Source organism: Zootermopsis nevadensis, unplaced genomic scaffold (assembly GCF_977971745.1).
Source record: "Zootermopsis nevadensis isolate Lab colony 2312 unplaced genomic scaffold, Znev_1.0 Znev_ptg000010l, whole genome shotgun sequence".
In the NCBI taxonomy this organism is placed as follows: Eukaryota; Metazoa; Arthropoda; class Insecta; order Blattodea; family Termopsidae; genus Zootermopsis; species Zootermopsis nevadensis.
In genome coordinates, this window is record NW_028259142.1 from 9,574,304 (window position 1) to 9,595,635 (window position 21,332).

General features: G+C 37.4%; 1 protein-coding gene across 23 annotated transcripts in view; it reads right to left on the reverse strand.

The window, feature by feature from the left end:
* Positions 1-21,332, reverse strand: part of Zmynd8 (Zinc finger MYND-type containing 8) — a 139,149-nt gene that overhangs the window by 42,949 nt on the left and 74,868 nt on the right. For 19 of the 23 annotated variants that reach the window (XR_015534385.1, XR_002544399.2, XR_015534384.1 and 16 more), the window contains one exon: positions 18,887-19,039. Coding sequence is in view for 18 of the 23 variants with exons in the window: in XM_022072518.2 (XP_021928210.2) it covers positions 18,887-19,039 (153 nt within the window). In the remaining 5 variants the exon portion in view is untranslated. The other 4 variants (XR_015534386.1, XM_022072522.2, XM_087346013.1 and 1 more) reach the window with 4 other exon arrangements.

The following is a 21,332-nucleotide window of genomic DNA, read 5'->3' on the forward strand; positions in this document are numbered from 1 at the left end:
ATTCTTATCAGCTATGACAATGTGTAGTCTTGTAAGTGGTTACTGATGTTTTGGTGGAACATACTGCCTCCATCTTCACCTCAAATATGATACACACTAAAGAATGTTCTTAATTTGCATTACATTTCTCACCATCAGTTTCATCTTCCATTAAACTGCATACATCAGCATATTTAGAAAATTCTAACCATAAACATTTAATTTTAATATTAGGTGCTTTGGCCAAATATTGAAGGAACAGTTTATACTTTAAAACCTAAAGAACAATTACCTCCCTATATAGACTTTTGTCCCATCAGTATTAAATTAAACCTACACTAGTCATGGTTATGCAAACAAGCATAATTTAGAAACAAAGACAAATTTCCAATTACCATCAAAAGCTAATTATGAAATCTGAATTTAACTGTAGCCCTAAATGTTTATCAAAACAATGTTTCAACATATTAGATATTGGCTTCTGTAACAAACAACACCTTGCACACAATTTTCTGGTATCTATAATTGTATTTCTTATACAGGGCATATTTTATTATACATGACTGATTTTACTGCTGAAGGCAATTTGACTAATGCTATGGAAATGTGTGAGTATGGTCAGACTAACATTCAAATTCTTTCAATAATTTAAAATGTCGATGTATGACTGGTGACATGACATTAGTACAGCAAAGTATCATCTTCCTTGACTGGTTAGTTCTGCCTCACAAGATAGAATAAATACAAAGACTGAAAATAAAAAGGCTCATTCTGGTCTAGTCATCCATTCATCTAAATATCCCATTGTATCTAACAGTATGCAGCAGAAAACAACAGGAACTTAATTACCTTCATGCTTCCAAGAACAAATATCAGTAAATTCCATTAATATCATGCAAAGTGTTTTTGATAATACTGATGGTAATCAAATAAGTAGCTGGTTACATTTTTAAAATAATCCCAACTTCCAAATATATCACAGCCACGCATCATTTCAATTCCAGAACATAAAATAACTGCCAATTTTCAAAAGCCTGAAATTATGTTTGAATCAAATTTGTTTTCAGGTCCAGATAATCAACACAGATTATTAAGCTTACACGTTTAACAATGACATCACAAAAGAGGTGCATCTTCAGAAGTGACAGTAACTAGAATTGGTGTTCTAAGGAACTAAATATAGTAATTTTAATATATTCAATAGGATTTGAGGTTTTCACAGTGGCAAGTACGAAGATGTCTGTCTTCTGGGTTTCAACACCATTAAAAGTCTGGTAAAAGTTTACTGAAATTTCAAAGGGGCCTGCTCCATGATCAGAGTGATGGCCTTGATGCTGTTCAAATTTCTATACCAGCACTTGAAGTAAACAATGGACTGTATGCAATATGAAGCACCAACTTCACTCAGTGCAGTCAAAGTAATTAATTAGAATGGATGCTGTCATGCCAAACATACTGTAACATAATAAACCTTAACTAGCTCCATGGAGCATAATCCTCATTGAGAAAAAGGACAGATGCACAGTTTATGGAGAAATTTTCCAAATTTTAGACCCTAAACTTCATTGCTATATTCACAAAAAACATTACTGAACTCTATCTTCAGCCAGTTGAATCCAGTCCATACCAAGTTTCTTCAAGATTCAGTTGAATATCATCATCCCACATATGCCTAGATTTCCAAAGTGGTCATTTCTTTTCAGGAACTATAGAAGTTTCTATGCACTTCCTGCTGCTCCCATGTGTGCTCCATGTTCCACCATCCTACCCTCCTTCATTTCATCATCTTAATATATTTGATGAAGAAAACAAATTACAAAGATCCTAATTATATAATCTTCTCCCTCCTATTACACCTAAGGACATTAAAATAAACTGTCTGCTAGTACACAGAATACAATGTTTATAAATTTTCCAGAAAGACTTAATGGTAGCTCTAAACAGTAGAAATTCCAAATGTTTCTTGTTACTAACACAGGATGGGAAAGAATCATGCAGTAATAAAGCAAACTGCTGCACACTTCTCACAATAAACAAAGATTGGAAATGTGTACTCTGTAAGGTAAATAAAATTTCCAAATGCATTCTTAATGTCACATCTGATGGGTGCGATAGGAAATGGATAGTAACAACATTGATCAAAAACTGGAATACCAGTAATGCCAATATTAATTTAAACATAATGTATTAAATTAATTTATATTCTTTGGGTTTATTTATAACAACAGAATAAGTTCCTTCAACATGTGCACAATTAAAAACATACTGCAGCAATTTCATTTCAGCTAAAAATCACAGGCAGTTTTTTGTAACAATGTGAAGCTCTTATGGAAAAATTTTATATTTTACTTAAAACTTACTGAATAGCCATGGTGGTTACAGGACCAGATGAAATAGGTTGAGGTCCAGTGTGGGGGCAAAATTTTGTGTAATTATGACTGAATACACTTCATAACATTTATATGTTAATCAATAATTATCACAACTAACATAATAAACTTCTAATTAACATTTGAACTAATATTTTGGGAAGAGATGCTGAATTTGCAACAAATGTTCAAAATTACGGCACTCACCCTCATTACACATCCCGCCAAGTCTGTGTATCGACCACATAGGTCAGATCACTTCATTAGGCTTGTCCTTTACAAAGGCTGCAGCATCCAAAACGCAACAAAGCAATACATCTTGTGTTTCCACATTCTGCTGGTATACCCAATATTTTATGTGCCCCCAAAAATAAAAATCTAGGTGGAATGTGGTCTGGAGATATGGTGGCCAATGTTGTGGACCATGACCAATCCATAGACCATGGAAGCAATGATCACTACATATTTATACTGCATGATTCAAATGCACTTTCTCTCATATTGCAAGTACAAATGCAATCATGTTTCCAAAGGTAAACCTTAATCTTCTAAAATATGTATATTGAGGCTGAAGGTAGTTATTTTGAACATTCATTGCAAATTCAGCAATATTAATGTCATATGAGTACTTGTTCACAAATTCTTATATTTTAACTTTTAGGTGATGACAAATCCATAACTGTTGAGAAACAAGCCTATGACATTTTACATTTCACCTACATCACTTCTAACTGGGAATAATATCGAGAATATGCTCCTGAAGTTACAACATTAAATTGTGAATCATTCTGTACATGGAGGTATTATCAAAACCACAATAAAATATAACCAATGCTATAAATTAAAGAATATGATCTCCCCAAAGTGGAGACATATCACCAGCTAACTATACTCCATATAATCTACCCAACAAAACATATTATTCATTAAGCAAATGATATTTATGTGAACAGTTATGGAACCAAAGAGCTTCATCATTCTTATAACCAATCACTGCAGCCTGAGTCATCACAATCTAAATCACTGGATACTCTTTTGAGTCAGCTGTAACAGCTTCAAATCATCACAATCCATATCTTTGAATTCTAGCCAGAGACAGTTGTAACCACTTCAAATCATTACCATCTACATCAATGGATTCTCTCCTGAGTCAGTTATAACAATTTTAAATCATCACAATTTACATTCCTAATCTACTCATTTATACTATACTTGTATCAGAGCCTCTGTTCCTTTTTTATCTTCTTTCAATTTGCTTCTCCAACCAAATTTTGTAAAATTATAACCTACTCAAATGCATATTACATGTTCAGTACACCTAACATAAATCAATCTAATGACAGCTATACCTTAACTGGCTTATATCTTGATAAAGAAAAGAGGTGGGGAAATCATTGTTTATTAATATCAACATTTACTGTACAGTCTCTTCTGTTCCAGCTGACCTATAATAGCAAACCAATCAGATTCCATGAGTAGGTCATAACAATCATCAAAAAAGCCTGCCAGCAGAACTTATTCTGAGCCAGTTCTATCCAGCTGGTAGCTTTATAACTGTGTGGGATTTCAGGTTGTCATGGCAGCAAGAATGAAGTTCGCTGTCTTCTGACTTGTGATGCTGTGTAATCTAGTAAACTTCCATGGTGCTACAACTTCTGTTTTACAACATATTTACCCGAGATTAATTTTTAATGTTATTCATTTCACACAGACCAGAAAGAGAATAAATAAGATGACATTGAATATGAGATAAAGCAGGTGTGGTCTACATCAAAGTATTATCCTGGCACTTTCTTGGACAGACTACCAAAAACTGAATGAATGATCAAGCCAATATAGAAAATAGAAACTGCTATAATTCACATTACAAGCAGACCAATAAAAATACATTTTCACATGTGCTGTCTTAAAAAATAACCTGCTGTAAAAGCTTCGTCTATTGACTGTATTTTCTGGACTGAAAATGCATTTTTCAAGAAAAGTGCCTTATACTCCAGAGAATAGGGTATTTTATTTATGCTCCAAATCCTTCCATGTGTAAAAAAAGTAACCATTTGACACATGCACCCCCATTTTTGTATTGTACATGGAAGCAGTAGCTAATATGTCATAAACATATAACATCCCATCTATCACATACTCCAACAGTCATACTATAAAAGAAATGTATACTGAATACACACAAAGAATTAATTCAACTTTATACAGTTTGATATTAATAAGTTTGTAAGCGATAATTAAAGTTAAAAGGTGTAAGCTGTTACTCCACTGCATGTCATGGACAAGTGTTTATATAGCATTCCTACTTAGTAGGCAGGAGGTTTCCAGTTAATATCTCAGCTGAGTCTGGCTATCCTGACTGAGGCTTTTTGTGGTTTTCCTGTTCCCCCAGGCAAATGCTGGAATAGTACCTTGAATTAGGCAATAACTGCTGCCTTCCAAGTCCTTTTGAATTCATTATTCATTGATCATCCCATCATTCAACAATAAGCTACTGACAGCATAGTTAAATAAGCCATACATAAATGAAATGAGAAGTCCCTCCAGTAGGTTCATCTCTATTAATGATCAACAAGTTTTATTAGCATCTTTCCATAAGAAATGTGAATAACTATACAACCTCAAGGTACCATGCAGAAAGATTCTTCATACAAAGCAGTTCAGTATTTTCTTCAGTTTACTTATGTATAATGCAAAAGCAATCAAAATGAACCAGCCAAGCAATAATATAACAATCTTTCACTCAGTGAATTCTCAAAACATAAGTGGTATATATTTTGTAACTAAAAGGTATGTCTTCATAAAAAATATGCATGCACTTTAAATACTGTCAAAACATGAAATGCACAGCCAGGTAACATGCATGTACTACAACAAATGCACATACTTTTTGTTACTTAACACAAATGTTTTTAAATATTTCTCCAATTCATATCCTTACAAATACATTAATGTGCAAGAATTTTGAAAAACCAAACTGTAAATACTTACTAACCATTTCTACTAAGGTTAATCACTTTAATTTACAATATTAGAAAGTTATGATAAGCAAAGTAAATCGCTTTATTCGGGGTTGTTGTGCCAAGTAGTCTGGTAGAAGTTTACTGTTTCAGAGGTCCTTGTTGCCTCAATCATCAGAGCAGCAAGAAGTCCAAAATGTCAGTAAACTTCTATCAGACTACATGGTGCAACATCCCAGAAGAAAAACTATTTTGATACTTGCCATCATGAGAACTTGAAAGCTCACAAAGAAAGAGCTTATGATTCGGTGTGGCAGAAATCTGGATCCTCAGAGAGCCACTTCATTGCTCATGTCTTCAGACCTTTAGATGTCCTTGGTTTTGATTCTTTGACCGTGATAAAGCAATTAAAACAACTGACACAAATGCTTCGAGGCTCAAGCCACATTGGACTACAAATTCTTGACAAATTATATCAAACAAAGCAAAACTGAAATGGGTAATTACTTCAAGGGTGATTATTGTGTATTATATAATACAATTCAAATATACAAACTGTTTTATAAACATATAGTTAAGATATCGATTAAATGAGAACATAATGTAATAAAGAGAACAAATCATTTACATCAGACAAAGTGTCACAAAGAAATAACAAAATATAATAATGGTAAATGTCTGGTACCATTTACCATATTTTCGCATTATTTCTTTCTTCACAAGTTCTCCTTCATATTGCATTTACAGAAAATATGTTGGTTCGAATGTCAAAGATTATTTATGTGCTTGGTACATTTAAAAATATCCTGGCATCACAATATCAATTTATCCTTTCCTTTCATTACCCCTTTACTACCTTGAAAAATGTTTTATTATTCTGTACATAAGTATCTTTTAAATCCAACAGCTACGGGAAACATTTTATTTCTGGAAACAGGCTGTTTTCATTTGTATCATACAAAGGCATACCACACACATGAATGCATGCAAAAAGTAACAAATTAACAAGGAAGCAATACCACACCAAAGAATGCAAGGGTAAATTGTAAGTGTGTCAATAAATGAACTTGCAGATATCTTGATGTTCTATCTCCTTCCAATTGACAGCCGTGACCCTGGAGGAAAACTCAACTCTTGCTGATAAGGGGATAAAATAGGAGGTGGAAGGTGGCATAGCAAACCTTATATCCTATTTCAGGGATACAAATTCACCAGTAAAAGCAATGACAAGATATATCCTATAATATTTAGATTACACTACAAAAGAATTGAATTCATCAGATAATACAAATCACAGAAGAATAATTAGTACTTATATGTATTATACTATCACAACATGAATTAGCCATTCAGGGTGGTGCACAAAAAATGTTTACCCATCTAAATTTATTATAAAAAAGTTACAACAGAAAATAACAATTTCATACTTAGGCATCCTGTTGTGGTTATGTTAAGTGCAGACCATCTTCAGCATGAACTTCATTCTGCCTTACAACCTCCTCATGCCTCATGATGAAGAACATGTGGGATGGCTTTCTGAATCAAACCAACTGATATTTTATGGCAGAGCTGCATTAGGGCTGTGAGTTCCATTTTACCCTTCACTGTGGATACAACGCTACTACAAAGAATCTGAGATCCAGGAGACCTAGCAGCCTGATAAAATACCATATGCTGAAAACCTGTTCAGAAACTTTAATGTACCTTTATGTTTGATATGGAATTTAATACTGGACAAGCAAACTTTTCCTAACTAACTAACTAGATGGCTTACAGAACTGAAGGTTCATCACCGAACTCACCAATGCCCTCCACTGGACCCTGTCCTGGGCCTACAAAATCCAGTCTCCTTTAACTCCTATCTCCCATAGATCCCGCCTGACATTATCCTCCCATCTATGTCTAGGTCTCCCCAGCGGTCTCTTCCTCTCAGGCTTCCCAACCAATACCCAGTACACAACTCTCGCCCCAACCATGCATGCCATATGCCCTGCCCATCTAACTGCAAACTTTTCCTAACATACAGAAATCAACTAGGGCCTGACCCATGTTAAAATTGGGAGAAAGCAGTGCTAAAATTGAAACTATGGACCCTCTGCAAGAAACAACCAAAATGGGTAAACATTTCATGCGTCATCCTATGGTTGAATTAAACATGTACACACCAGGATATTCTGAATGTCTGGTGATGAGAAAAAACAAGATGATGATAAACATCACAAATAATTATGTGGAACATGCAAAATGATTACCACATACACTTAAACATTTCATTTATAGGACAGTGCGTGATACTGGAGTGTACATAACAGTATGAAAGTTCCTAGCACATCATACTTTACTTTGCTAGAACTGTCTCAAGACTACGGCAATAAGACCGGGCTTGAACAAATCATTTTTGATCTTTCATAGAGTTAAGATCAAGGAAAATTATAACTATTAGTAGCAAGTACAGTTAAAACACGTTACAATCAGAAACTTTACCATCAGCCTAGTGTCTACATTTAATGAGAAAATATTTGTGAAAGTCAAACATGTACATATGTAGCACAGACAGAAAATTATCCATTATATAAGGTTCTATGTTACCCCAGCAACATGATTCAATTATGTTTTCTATAACCATGAGTTAAACTCCAAGTTTTCAGAAACTGCCCCTACATTTTCTAATGGAAGAAGAATCTTCCAAACATCAGATGTTTAATTTCATAAAGATCTCTCCAGTTATTTCATTGCTGCAACTGTTTTGGTTCATTAAATATAACAAGTCATAATACAGTAAGCCCTCAATTTAAAAGATCTTGATGAAACAGATTTTGGATTTAACAGACACTGTCTGGTTTTTGCCAATTTTTTTTCTGGACACGAGGCATTTGAAGACTTTTTGATTTTAACAAAGTCTGTTATTTACTGTATAATTATAAATATAATATACAGAAATTAAATGTCTAAAAGAATACTTGAAGTACAGTACTTTACGGTATAGACAGTTACATGCAGCCTGTGGTGGTTGGAAAATCTTGTTGACCACACATATAAAATATAATCATGTGAGAGCTCACAGTGATTTATTATACCTCTCAGAAAGCAGAGTTTAATGCTCAGATTTTTAGTGACTAGATTTTTAATCATTTCATTCCTGAAGGCCCCAAGTATCATACTGAAGTCCCTAAGATAGAGAATGTTACAGCTATTCTTATCCCAAACAATGCTCTAGCACATCCAAGCACCATAGAAAAGCTTTAGCAGAGATGGAAGAATAAAGTGTTTGATGCTGCTACATTACTCATCCAGCCTATTATTCTTGCTTATAAAAGAATGTACTGGAAAATGGTTTTGGAAGATTATAAGATAAACTGACTGACACAAAAGGCCTACAAACCTTACAATTGTGAGAGTATAACCTGAATTCTGTCATTTTCATTAGAAAATATTTACATATGTATTCTTAATCTCTGCTGTACATCACAGCAACATAAAATTTTATACCAAGCATAAAAAATGTGGTTAATTTGGATTTTTTAACTTAATTACCTAATTATCTAGTATTTTCATTAATCTTGTGTCATTGCAGGTGTCCAGTTCACATTACTAATCTTTGAATGGTGTTCATAATGGAAATTATGGTCTAAAAATGATGCATTAATGGCATCATAAAAACTGTGCAATTTAACATACAATCAGCATTACTGGACACCTCTTCCCTCTATTCATCTCTTAAATCAAGGGGTTCACTGTGGTCATCATCATTCTGAGACACTCCCTGATTTGTGGATTTAGTAAAGTTCTCCATAACTTGTATAGTATGGTCACATTATGATAAAAGACAAAACTTATTGGTTAATTAATATATCTGTGGAATAAAGCAGTTTCTTTAAATGTCCTGCCATATTATCACACTACAGTAGAGGAACATATATTTCACATAATGTAAATAAATATTAAAAGCTGGACAATTTGATTTTATTCTTACCTAAAATTCCCTCAAATCCCTACCACATGCATATTTCTTAGTGATGTGCGAAATATTCAAAATTTTGGGTCAAGTTAAAAAACTCAGCTCAAACTAATAAATATGTTCAAAAAAATCGGGTTCCTATGCTTATTCTGTAATTTCTAATATCACGCCTAGGATGCATTTTCTTCGCAATCGATAAAGTAATCATCGACTTTCAGCTTGTAGTGTTATCGATAGTGCATAGTGAGCATCAATCTCTCACTACCTAACTAACCAACTCCCTGGTAGCAGAACCCACAGGTTCAACACTGACAACAACAAAGTCCTCCACCGGCCACGATCCTGAGTCAACTCCACCCATTTGCCATTCTCACAGTGTTCTCTCTCCATGTTCGATCTCTCACTCCAAACGTATTTCGGTTGGACATATGTGCTCACCAGAGACAGGACCACCAACAAGGCAGAACTGTTATGTCTTCAGTATATCATAACGTGCAGTGCACACTACCGACAGAAGCCAATTTCAGCCAATCTCATGTTTACTGTTTATCATCTCTAAAATCAAACTCTTTAAGCAAACAAAAATGTACATAATCAAAACAATGAACCACTTTGTGCAAATAAGAATCCAAACATGCCTTGAAACTAAAACAGAACAATTTATCACTGCTAATGAGCACTAAAAGTGAGGCAGTTTGAATTCCAATTATTAGTGAAAGAAGTTATATATATTTTACTGTTGCATGGTTCATGTAAATTATCCCCCCTTAAATGTTATGTGAAATGTATGTGCCATTGTTATTGTTAAGGAAGTTGAGAACTGTTACGTCTATAACCAGCAATTAGTTTCTTTGCAGTATCACAAGCTTCATAGTCTGTGAATAACTATATTTCAGTAATATTGTTACCCCATTAATTAATAAAATCAAAAATATCTAAATATTCAATGACTGAAAAAACTCAAAAGGTGCACTTGTGTGGAATTCTTTTACCAAAACATCAAACAGTGATGCACAAAGCAATATTTACAAACCTTCACTCAAAATACCTACTGGAAGCAGAACATTGATTTAACATTTGGCCAAGCATCCACACCAGAACAGAGAATACTGGAAGCAAAAATAAATGACCAGTAAAAGGGGAACAAATAAACAAACTTCAAAACAGCTGACAGTGGCTTTGTGAAAGCAGTGAAAATGAGTCCTTCAGAACCTTGAGCGAAAGCAGTTACCTCGGCTATTGGAAAAGTGATGGTATTGGATATCAGCTGTATTCAACTGCTGCATACACTGCAACCTAGATATCACATACCTTCAAGACCTGTATTCTCTAGAAGTGTTATACTTGAAACGTATTTCATCTGCAAGTCACGAATAAAACAAAATTTAATCGAAGACTTAGATTCCGCTTCATCACCATCACTCACTATAGATATTTGGACATCCCGAGCAGAAGACAGCTTTGGACATCCCGAGCAGAAGACAGCTACTGTCCACAGATCACAAGAAAAGCCCTACTTGGGGAAGTCGTTTCTGGTGCGGTGCGGGGGGAATGTTACTTATCAGCTGGACTAGAGGGCTGCTATTGGTGGGAAGTGTGACACACCAGAGAGTTATGCTACTACATACAGACTGAAAACATCAAGCAGTTGAGATCAGCGTGTATTGAGTGCATCTGTAATGTGTTCTGTGGGTTTTGTGATAATATTCTATATTCAATCACAGGTGATTTAAAGATGTCGAGTATACGTAAACAGGGGAAAACTATTCACAGGGAAGCGCGGGAAATAATATCCAGTGTAGTGAAGCTGTGTGATGAGGAAGCAAGACGGAAAGAGCTAAAATTTCGCTTGACCTGTGCAACAGACAGGGCAGCCAGATACGCGGGTGTATCTAAGGCTTTAATTAAGGAGGTAAGGCGAGAGTCAAAAGATAGTGACGAGAAGGGCACACTGTCACCTTTACACACGCCAGGGAAACACCGGCCTAGACCTACTGATAGGAATGTCACCATTGACTCCTTTGACATGTCAGTGATAACGCAATACAGAAGAAAGTACCAAGCTGCCCCAAGCTACTGCCCATAATTAAACAAAAAATTGATTTTTCATGGGGTGTTGATTCTCTACGGAATATTTTACATAACTTAAGGTTTAAGTTTAAGAAATGTCTAAGTAAGCGCAAGATTGTGATGGAAAGGCTGGACATAGCAAACTGGCGAGGGAGGTATTTAGTGAATATTAAGACGCTTCGCAATGAAGGAAGACAAATATTCTACCTAGATGAAAGCTGGGTAGACAGCAATTTAACTTTCAAAAAGTGCTGGCACAGTACGGAAGTTAAAGGGGTATGTTCTGATGGAAATGCTGGAAAAAGACTGATTATGGTTCACGCTGGATCGCATGCTGGTTTCCTTCAAGGAGTGAAACTGATATATAAAGCTGACTCGGCAAGTGGCGACTACCATGGTCAGATGAACAGTACAAATTTTGAAACGTGGGTTAGAGAGAAAATGTTACAGAATTTGCCCCCCAATTCAGTGGTAGTACTTGATAACGCTCCATACCACAGTGTACAAGCAGATAAAGCCCCATCAAAATATCAGGTTAAATCTGAAATGATCTCATGGTTACTGCGGCACGGAGTTTTCTGTGATCCAGCTATGAGAAAAGGCCAACTGTATGACCTTATACTGACAAGGAAACCAAAAGAAAAAATTTTCAAAATTGATCAGTTACTAAATGCCCATGGTCACATTGTAGTTACGTTGCCTCCATATATGTGTGACCTTAGCCCAATAGAACTAGCATGGTCTAAGGTAAAAAACTAAGTTCGCGGGAACGTGACAGGGGATCTGTCTTTGAAGCGGCTGTTGGATTTAACAACAGAAGGGACTGCAAAGGATTGGGAAGGATTCTGCCAACATGTGGAACAACTGGAACAACAATACTGGGAATGGGACAGGGTTGTTGCTGACATGATCCACTCAATAATTATTGCCAATCCATATGACAATAGCGATGATGAAGAGACTTCTTGTGAAGATGTTGAGTCTGAAGAAACAACTGACTTTTCTGACTCCGAGCTCGCTTGGCACTGTAAGGTAATTTTAAAGCTATACTCATTAGAACTTATGAAAGCCTTCTGTCTGTTGTTCCTTCAGTGGTTGTGGAACGAATGCTTTTAGGTTGGCTAGTAGCAGCTCATCACTCACCGCGAAATCTTGCGCATGCGCGTATATCACATTCCTATCAGGGCTTTTCTCGTGATCTGAGGACTGTATATTTCTCTCACTTGTCACTATATGTCTTGTGATTTAGTAATGAAACGATACATTCTAGCTAAGTCATACTTTCCTGGACAGCACACATGATCTACAGTGTATGAAGAATTGAAAACTGTTTTAGAGGAATGGAATTTAGAAGCGTATACAATACCAATATATGTACATTGTTGATAATAATGCCAGAAACATGGTATCAGCACTCTCTGCAACAGAATAGATTTCTATACCTTGTCTTGCCCACACAATGCAAATGGCTATAAATCATGCAGACTTCAGTGAACTGTGGCAAAAAGGAAGATCAACTGCTGGACATTATCTTCATAGTGTTCAAGCACGAGAAAGACTTGGTTGTATGCAAAAGATGGGAAAACCTGAACACTGTCTCATTCAGGATGCTTATACTTGATTAACAGTATCACATGTTTAGTAGACTTGATGAACAGAGTGGACCAGTTTCTGCTGAGTTAGCTGAGAATGACAAGGTGTAATATTTTAATCAAGCTGAATGGCAGATGACAGGTGAAATGGCCAACATTTTACAACCTATTGACCAAGCAGGCACAGAATTAAGTGGAGAATCATATCCAACCCTCTCCATGGTAATTCCTCTAATAATCAGCAAACAAACACTGCTGGAGAATTAATAAAAACTACAGGGAAAGGGAGTGGCTTGGCATTTGTAAAACAGTTCCTAAAAGCTTTCAAAGCTCGCTTTCCAATTACAGGAAAATTAAACCATGTTTATGGATCCTAGATTCAAAGCCATTCTGTTGTAAGACGATGAGGTCAAGTTGGCAATAAATTGAATTGAGAAAGAAATCAATAAACATATTCCAGATCCACAGACACAAGCGGAAGAAGTACAAGAAAGCTGTGAACCATCCTGCTAATTATGGAGTTATTTTGACAAACTTGCTAAAATGAACACACCTAACTAACTAACTAGATGGCTTACCGAACCCGAAGGTTCATCACCGAATTAACCAAAGCCCTCCACCGGACCCTGTCCTTGGCCAACAAAATCCAGTTTCCTTCAACTCCTATCTCCCATAGATCCCGCCTGGGATTATCCTCCCATCTACGTCTAGGTCTCCCCAGCGGTCTCTTCCCTTCAGGCTTCCCAACCAGTACCCGGTGCACACCTCTTGTCCCATCCATGCGCGCTACATGCCCCGCCCATCTCACTCTTCTCGACTTAATCACCCTCACAATACTGGGGGAGCAGTACAGATTTTTAAGCTCGTCATTGTGCAGTTTTCTCCACGCCCCATCGTCTTCCCTCTTAGGCCCAAATATCCTCCTCAACACCCGATTCTCAAACACCTGCAATCTGTGTTCCTCCCTCTGAGTGAGAGACCATGTTTCGCACCCATACAAAACAACAGGCAAGATTATTGTTTTGTATACTTTAATTTTCACCTACTGAAAATAAACATGTCAAGGATCAGACAAGCAAATACTTAATGGAACCTGTTCTTCCTAGGCATGATGACCCTTGCGTATGGTGGAAAGATAATGCCTGGCAGTATCACTATCTTCAACCTCTCTCTCAACATTATTTACCCATATCAGCCACACAAGTTGCTAGTGAGAGACCTTTTCTTCTGCAGGAACCACTGTAACTCAGTGGCATGTTGTGCATGGAAGCAAGAGTAGCATTGCTTCTGTAGATTTGTTAATCTTTGTGAGAGTTCGTCCCACCCGAAGTATCTATAGGAAGCAATTCTGACTGTGCTGTCCATGCTACTTGGCCTGTGGTGCAGAAGAGAAAAATGTGTTGTTTCAATGGTGATATGAAAATTAACTGGTTATGTGTGATTTCAGTTCTTGTTGCGTGTTGTAACATTAAGTTTTATTAAAACATTGTACGTGCATATTTAGATGGTGCAGGAATTGTATTTGTGATCATGTTTTGAAGCATGGTAAAATCCAGAAAGTAAATGATCCATGTGCAAGGGAAGCATTTCCAATCTCGTGGTACAAGTGGCAAGGGAGTAATTAGAGTCTAATCCCCCCCCCCCCCCCCCCCGGTGCCTTATACTCAAACTTGACTCAAAACTCAGGAATTTTAATATTGTTCAGTTCGAACTTGACTTGACTTAAAAAAACTCTGTTCGCACATCACTAATATTTTTCCATTTCCTTCGGCATTTTCTGATATATCCTTTTCACTGCTAGCAAAGAACAAATTCATTCAGCTTATTAGCCAATATTAATATCTTTAAAACTAAAGTTGCATCAACCCACAATCTGTTCTTCCACACAAGAACTGTTCTATCTATAACAAAAAGGCTAACAAGGACTACCAAAAATAACAATCAAGTCAGTTTCATTGAATACAAGCTTAAACACCAAAAACCATGACCAAGGTCTCAACCCCTCTTATCAAAAAACACTGTGCAACACTTATGTAGTTCCTGATTCCATCTCACTCATCTTCCAGTGTTGCCAGCTGTGCACTAGAACATTATCTATGTGACTGGCAGTCATTTCTGTGACCAAGGTCTCAACCCCTCTTATCAAAAAACACTGTGCAACACTTATGTAGTTCCTGATTCCATCTCACTCATCTTCCAGTGTTGCCAGCTGTGCACTAGAACATTATCTATGTGACTGGCAGTCATTTCTGTAACCAAGGTCTCAACCCCTCTTATCAAAAAACACTGTGCAACACTTATGTAGTTCCTGATTCCATCTCACTCATCTCCCAGTGTTGTCAGCTGTGCACTAGAACATTATCTATGTGACTGGCAGTCATTTCTGTGACCAAGGTCTCAACCCCTCTTATCAAAAAACACTGTGCAACACTTATGTAGTTCCTGATTCCATCTCACTCATCTTCCAGTGTTGCCAGCTGTGCACTAGAACATTATCTATGTGACTGGAAGTCATTTCTGGTTTGAACATTTAACCATACAATTTGATATAAATAATTAAACAAACAGCATCCTGAAGAATTCAGCAAGTACAATCATTTCTTCACTTGCATATTTCTGATTTAAAGACACTGAAGAGAATGTATCAAAGAATTCAGCAAGTACAATCATTTCTTCACTTGCATATTTCTGATTTAAAGACACTGAAGAGAATGTATCACATCTGACTGAAAAAACATAATGTATGACATCTGACTTCATGTTCTTTTTCCCCTTAACCTTAAAACAGTTTTGCAGTTAGTAACAGACAACTTGATAGATGATGGTACATCAATGATGAAGAGTTAATGTTAACACAATATTAGATACAGTTCCATCTCTAAGTGTTATTGACGATGGTGTTGAATTATCTATCAATTAGAAACTTTTGGATTTTTTAATTGCCACTATGCTTCCTCATATTACATTTCAAGAGATGGCTCTTCCCCTGACATCAGGTGAACCTACACAGTTGGGCCTGTTTGATGGAGATAATCTCAATCTGTGGGCACTGGGAAATAAAGTCATTAGCCTATATAATCTAATTGTGCAAAATCTATCTGTGGTTAATAATTTATTTTATATATTTATTTATTTAGTGTTCTGTCTGACGACAGGTCCATATGAACAGGATCCTTCCATCCTTTTCTCGGACTGGGACCTGTTCATATACGTTCTTGGCAGATGATCCAGAAGTGGTTTGCCATTGCCTTCTTCTGTGTGTGAATGGAGTAATTGTTGGGATGCCACGGAGGAAAACTCCGTGTTGCCTAGACCACGGCCTTGCCCAACACAAGTTATAAATTCGGGCACCGCCGGGAATCGAACCCGAGACCCCAGGATTATAAGGCCAGCGTTCTAAAATAAATAAATATTAAAATTATGTATCCCTTTCAACCAAAATTAAGGACCAATGAAATATAACTAACCAACTCCTTGGTAGCAGAACTCGCAGATTCAACACCAAAAACACCAAAGCCTGCCACTGGCCACGATCCTGAGCCAACCATCCATTTTCAATCCTCACAGACCACCTCCTTAAGATCCATCTTGATGTCATCCTCCCATCTCCTTCTTTGTATACCCAGTGGTCATTTTCCAGAAGGATTCACTACCCAAATTTTGTATGCACCCCTTCCATGCTATATTTCCAGCCCAACAGAGCCTCCTACATTTTACTATCCTCACTATGCTAGGTGACCTGTACAATTCATGCAGCTCCTCATTATGCAATATTCTATATTCACCACTTATTTCATCCTTCCTAGGTCCAAATATCTTCCTGAGCACTTTCTTTTCAACAACCCATAATCTATGTTCTTCCTTCAAGGCAAGGTTTCACAACCATACAAGACAACAGACAAAATTATTGTTTTATATATCCTGATCTTCAGTGTTTTTGATAGTAAATGAGATGATAACAGTTTTTGAATTGAATAAAAACAAGCATTCCCTGAATGTATTCTACTCTTAATTTCATTATGCTCCTCATTTCTATTTGTTATTGTTGTTCCCAGCTACTTAAATTTTGAAACATTTTTAAATTATGTGTTACTTATGTTCTGCCACTGTTACTGATGTTGATCCCACATTACGTCCATTTACTTCTAGGCCTGTTTCCTTGCTAGCCTGTAGGAGAGTTTCTGCATTCTTGTTTCTGGTACCCACACCATCCCCCAGCAAATTGACATCATCAGCATAGACAAGCACTTGGAGCACACCATTCAATATGAGCCCTTCCTGATTCCCTCTAACCTTTCTAGAGCAAAATTAAAAATCATTGGTGATGAAGCATTCCCCTGTTTGAGGCCATTGTGCACTGGGAAAGGATCCAACAGAAGACTACTAAATACCCTGTCCATACAGATCTTAATTAACCTAACAAGTTTCTTTGTTGTTCCAATCTCAATCAAAATGCCATACAATATCTCTCTTCTAACTGAGTCATATGCCTTTCTAAAGTCCATAAAGAGTTGGTGAACTGACAAGATCTGATCGATAGTTGACCTATTACGGCAGAATCTACATAGATCATCCCTAATAGTTTCATTAATAAATGGTATTAACCATGCCAGAAGAATTTTCCATAAAATTTTGTATGATGCTGACAAAAGAGAGATACCTCAGAAGCTACTGCACTCAGTTTTGCCCCCTGCTTTATGGATAAGGACAACAACTGATTCTTTCCACTGTTGTGGTAGTACTTCCTAGACTATAAGCTTGTGTATCTCTGAGTGCACTGTCCTACCATATCATATTCATCACCCTGATGACAGAGGCAGTATGACCTCAGAAACATTGGTTAACATCGACCAGACTACACAGCGCAACAACCCAGAAGACAGAAATTTTCAATCTATTTTTTCATATTCCAGACTGCCCTATTTTGAGGCAACTATATTGTATTGGACGATCATCTTGGTTGAAAGCTTATATAATTTTAACACTTACTTTACATGTTATAACCACAGATGGATTTTTGCAGTTGGATTATACAGGCTAATGAGTCCATTTCCCAGTGCCCACGGATTGAGATTAGCTCCATCAAACTGTCTCAACTGTGTAGGTTCACCTGAGGACAGGGGATATGCCATCTCTCGAAACGTGGTTTGAGGAAGCACAATGGTGATTCAAAAAGACCAAAAATTTAAAATTGGTAGATACAGCTATATGAATATTTTGCATGAATAAATGTCTATAATTTGAGATTGAAATCCTAACTTGTACCTATGGTACACTTTACTTGTAAAATGGTCTAGTACATGTCAGTAAGAATATTAAAATTGATTTAGATTAAATATTTGTACTTTTTTCAGGAACTGCTGAGAAACTCATTACTTTGGATACAGCCTATAAATTGTTTCTAGCAGAGAGCAGTGAATATCTCACAACTTAGTTAATATGATGCAACCCTGAAGGGTTCAAAGTCAAGCACAAGGGAAAACATCACAAACTGTAAACATGAGAAAAATGTCAGCTGCTGATCTCACTTACATTAGAAAATACAACAGCTATTACTAGTATACTAAATGCTCTCCTATGACTTTCCAATAAAAAATAAAAACCTCAACCATTCTTAACACACCTTTAGAGGAAATTATTATGCTGATTTATCCATGAAAATGGGAGGGAGAAGGCACACAACTCAAAGCGAATATCATATTTTGTTTTTTATGGTCAGTGAACATTCCCTGGCCTAAGAAAACTCTTAGCAGCTGAGAGAATCTTGTCTACTATTTTTTCTGCATTTCCATGCCTAATGAAAAATGCCGGCCACCCCTTATCTAAAGTATATTATTGTTTATACATCAGTTATTGGTCTCAGTGTAACTTATGATGGCAAAGATGTGAATATCACTGGCTTATCCTACTGTAGCAGATGGTCAAAAACTCTCAAAGCCTGTAGATGGCTGGACATACCTGCTGTTGCTGAGATGCACTGGGCTTGTTATTACTGCTACCACCAGAAGTGTGAGGGTTATTCTGCTGTATATCACCTTCACGAACATTCCCCTCACCACCTTGCTGGGTGTTCTGTGCGCATGTTGACATGTGTTGTGGCCAATGTCGTTGCTGCAAAATAACAAATATCACATATTCCTAAAATAGGCAATGCAATAAGATTCTGGTTTCTCACAATGGAGGCACACTGGTTGGTTCATATATTAATAAACAATGTTATACCATGGAGTGCATACACTACACTTATCTGATTGTATAATTTCTGATATACGAGGTCTGTCCAAAAAGTATCCGACTATATTTTTTTCCGCAGTAAGTAATTGTGAAAGGGTGGGGAAACTGAGCATAGTGGTAGAAGGGACTTTCATGTGCATGCGTGATTTTTTGCTTCCTCGCAGCATCGCCGGATGCGTCTGTCGCTGCCAGATAGCGAAGTGGTGTAACACGTGTTCGCTCAAGATGATGGAACGCTTGGAGCAGCGATACTGCATCAAGTTTTGTCAGAAACTTGGGGATACCCAAGTGGAAACAATCCGCAAAATTCAGCAGGCTTTCGGTGATGATGCAATGGGGGTCACTCAAATTAAAGACTGGTTCAACCGCTTTAAAGATGGCCGCATGTCAGCAGACAGTGACCAGCATTCCGGGAGACCGTCAACGAGCCCAAATGCTGATGTCATTGACAAAATGTAGACATTGATCATGGAGGACCGTCATTTGACCGTCCGGGAAATTGCTGATGAGGTTGGGATCAGCAGAGGTTCCGCAAACACGATTTTAACTGAGGATTTGGGCATGCAAAGAGTGGCGGCAAAATTTGTGCCCAAGCTGCTTTTGCCGAAGCAGCACCAACTCCGCCTTGAGGTCGCGAAGGACATGCTGGAGTGCACCAACAGGGATCCGGAGTTCCTGAAGACTGTGATCACTGGTGACGAGTCGTGGGTGTACAGATATGACCCGGAAACCAAGGTCCAGTCGTCACAATGGAAGCATCCAACTTCCCCGAGGCCCAAAAAATCACGTCACGTTTGGAGCAATGTGAAGGTGATACTGACTGTTTTTTTTGATTACCGGGGTGTTGTGCATCATGAGTACGCACCACTAGGCAAAACTGTCAATAAGGAGTACTACCAAGAAGTCCTCCGTCATCTTCGTGATGCAGTTCGGCGCAAGAGACCGGAGCTGTGGGACACATGCAACTGGCAGCTGCATCATGACAATGCCCCATCTCATTCATCACACCTGATTCAGGGTTTCCTGGCCAAGCACGGCATTCCGCAGGTTCGCCAGGCTCCCTACTCTCCTGACATGGCTTCTTGTGATTTCTGGCTGTTCCCGAGAATGAAGACACCGCCAAGAGGCTCCCGTTTTGGCAGCCACGAGGACATCATACAGAACGCGACGGCGCAGCTGCACACCATTCCAAAACAAGTCTTCCAGAATTGCTTCCAGCGATGGAAGGACCGCTGGGCTAAGTGTGTGGAGTCACAACGGGCCTACTTTGAAGGGGATTAGGTATTGTAACCCCCCAGATATAGAACTTTGTTTTCCCGGCCCAAGGTCGGATACTTTTTGGACAAACCTCATAACTACCTTCATGAAAAAATCTTTTACTAAGTTACACTGAGGCTGTGGAAATAAGTCCAATTTAATCACCTAGCCCCTCTGTTCAGAAGAATGCTGGTAATGATAACCTTCACTAGCAGCACTTTGTACTGGCTAACATAGTTCAGTGGAGGCCAAAAAGAAATACATCAATGAACAGAGAGGAGAAACCATCAAGTGCCATCATCCTCACCACACGAGACTTCTTTCAATGGATTGAGTCTCACCAAAAAATCCTTCACCTTCTATTGAACATGAAGGTTCATTACCATGTTCACAAAAGTTTGTCAGTGGAACCTATCTTGAGCCAGATAAATACAGTCCATATCCTATTGCTATAAAGCCAATTTTAATATTATTCCATCTGCCTCCAGGCTTCGGAAATTCACAAATCTGTGAATTTATAAACATTCAATGCACTTCCTGTAAATTTTTTTCGTAATAAAATATTCCACTATGAACACTCATTGTTGAAATGTAAACTGCATTGCAACAGAAAGAAATAAAGACTCAAGGACAGATGTAGACCATGTGACAACTGCTTACTTTCTACCTACCCTCAGAATGACTCATATCATTTCAGTGACATAAGGACTGACCACTGATAAAACAATCTCTCCATTTTTTTGTTGTAAAATTTCTTCTGAAAATCAACACACTGTAATATTCCATGCTTCACTCTTGTTCTTTAAGAGAACACTTGATGAGCAATGCTGGCAAACTCAATGCACATTGAGCATATCTTGCCAGTAGGGTATATCAATAAAATGGTTGATTTACAGGAGACAATTTTTGTGTT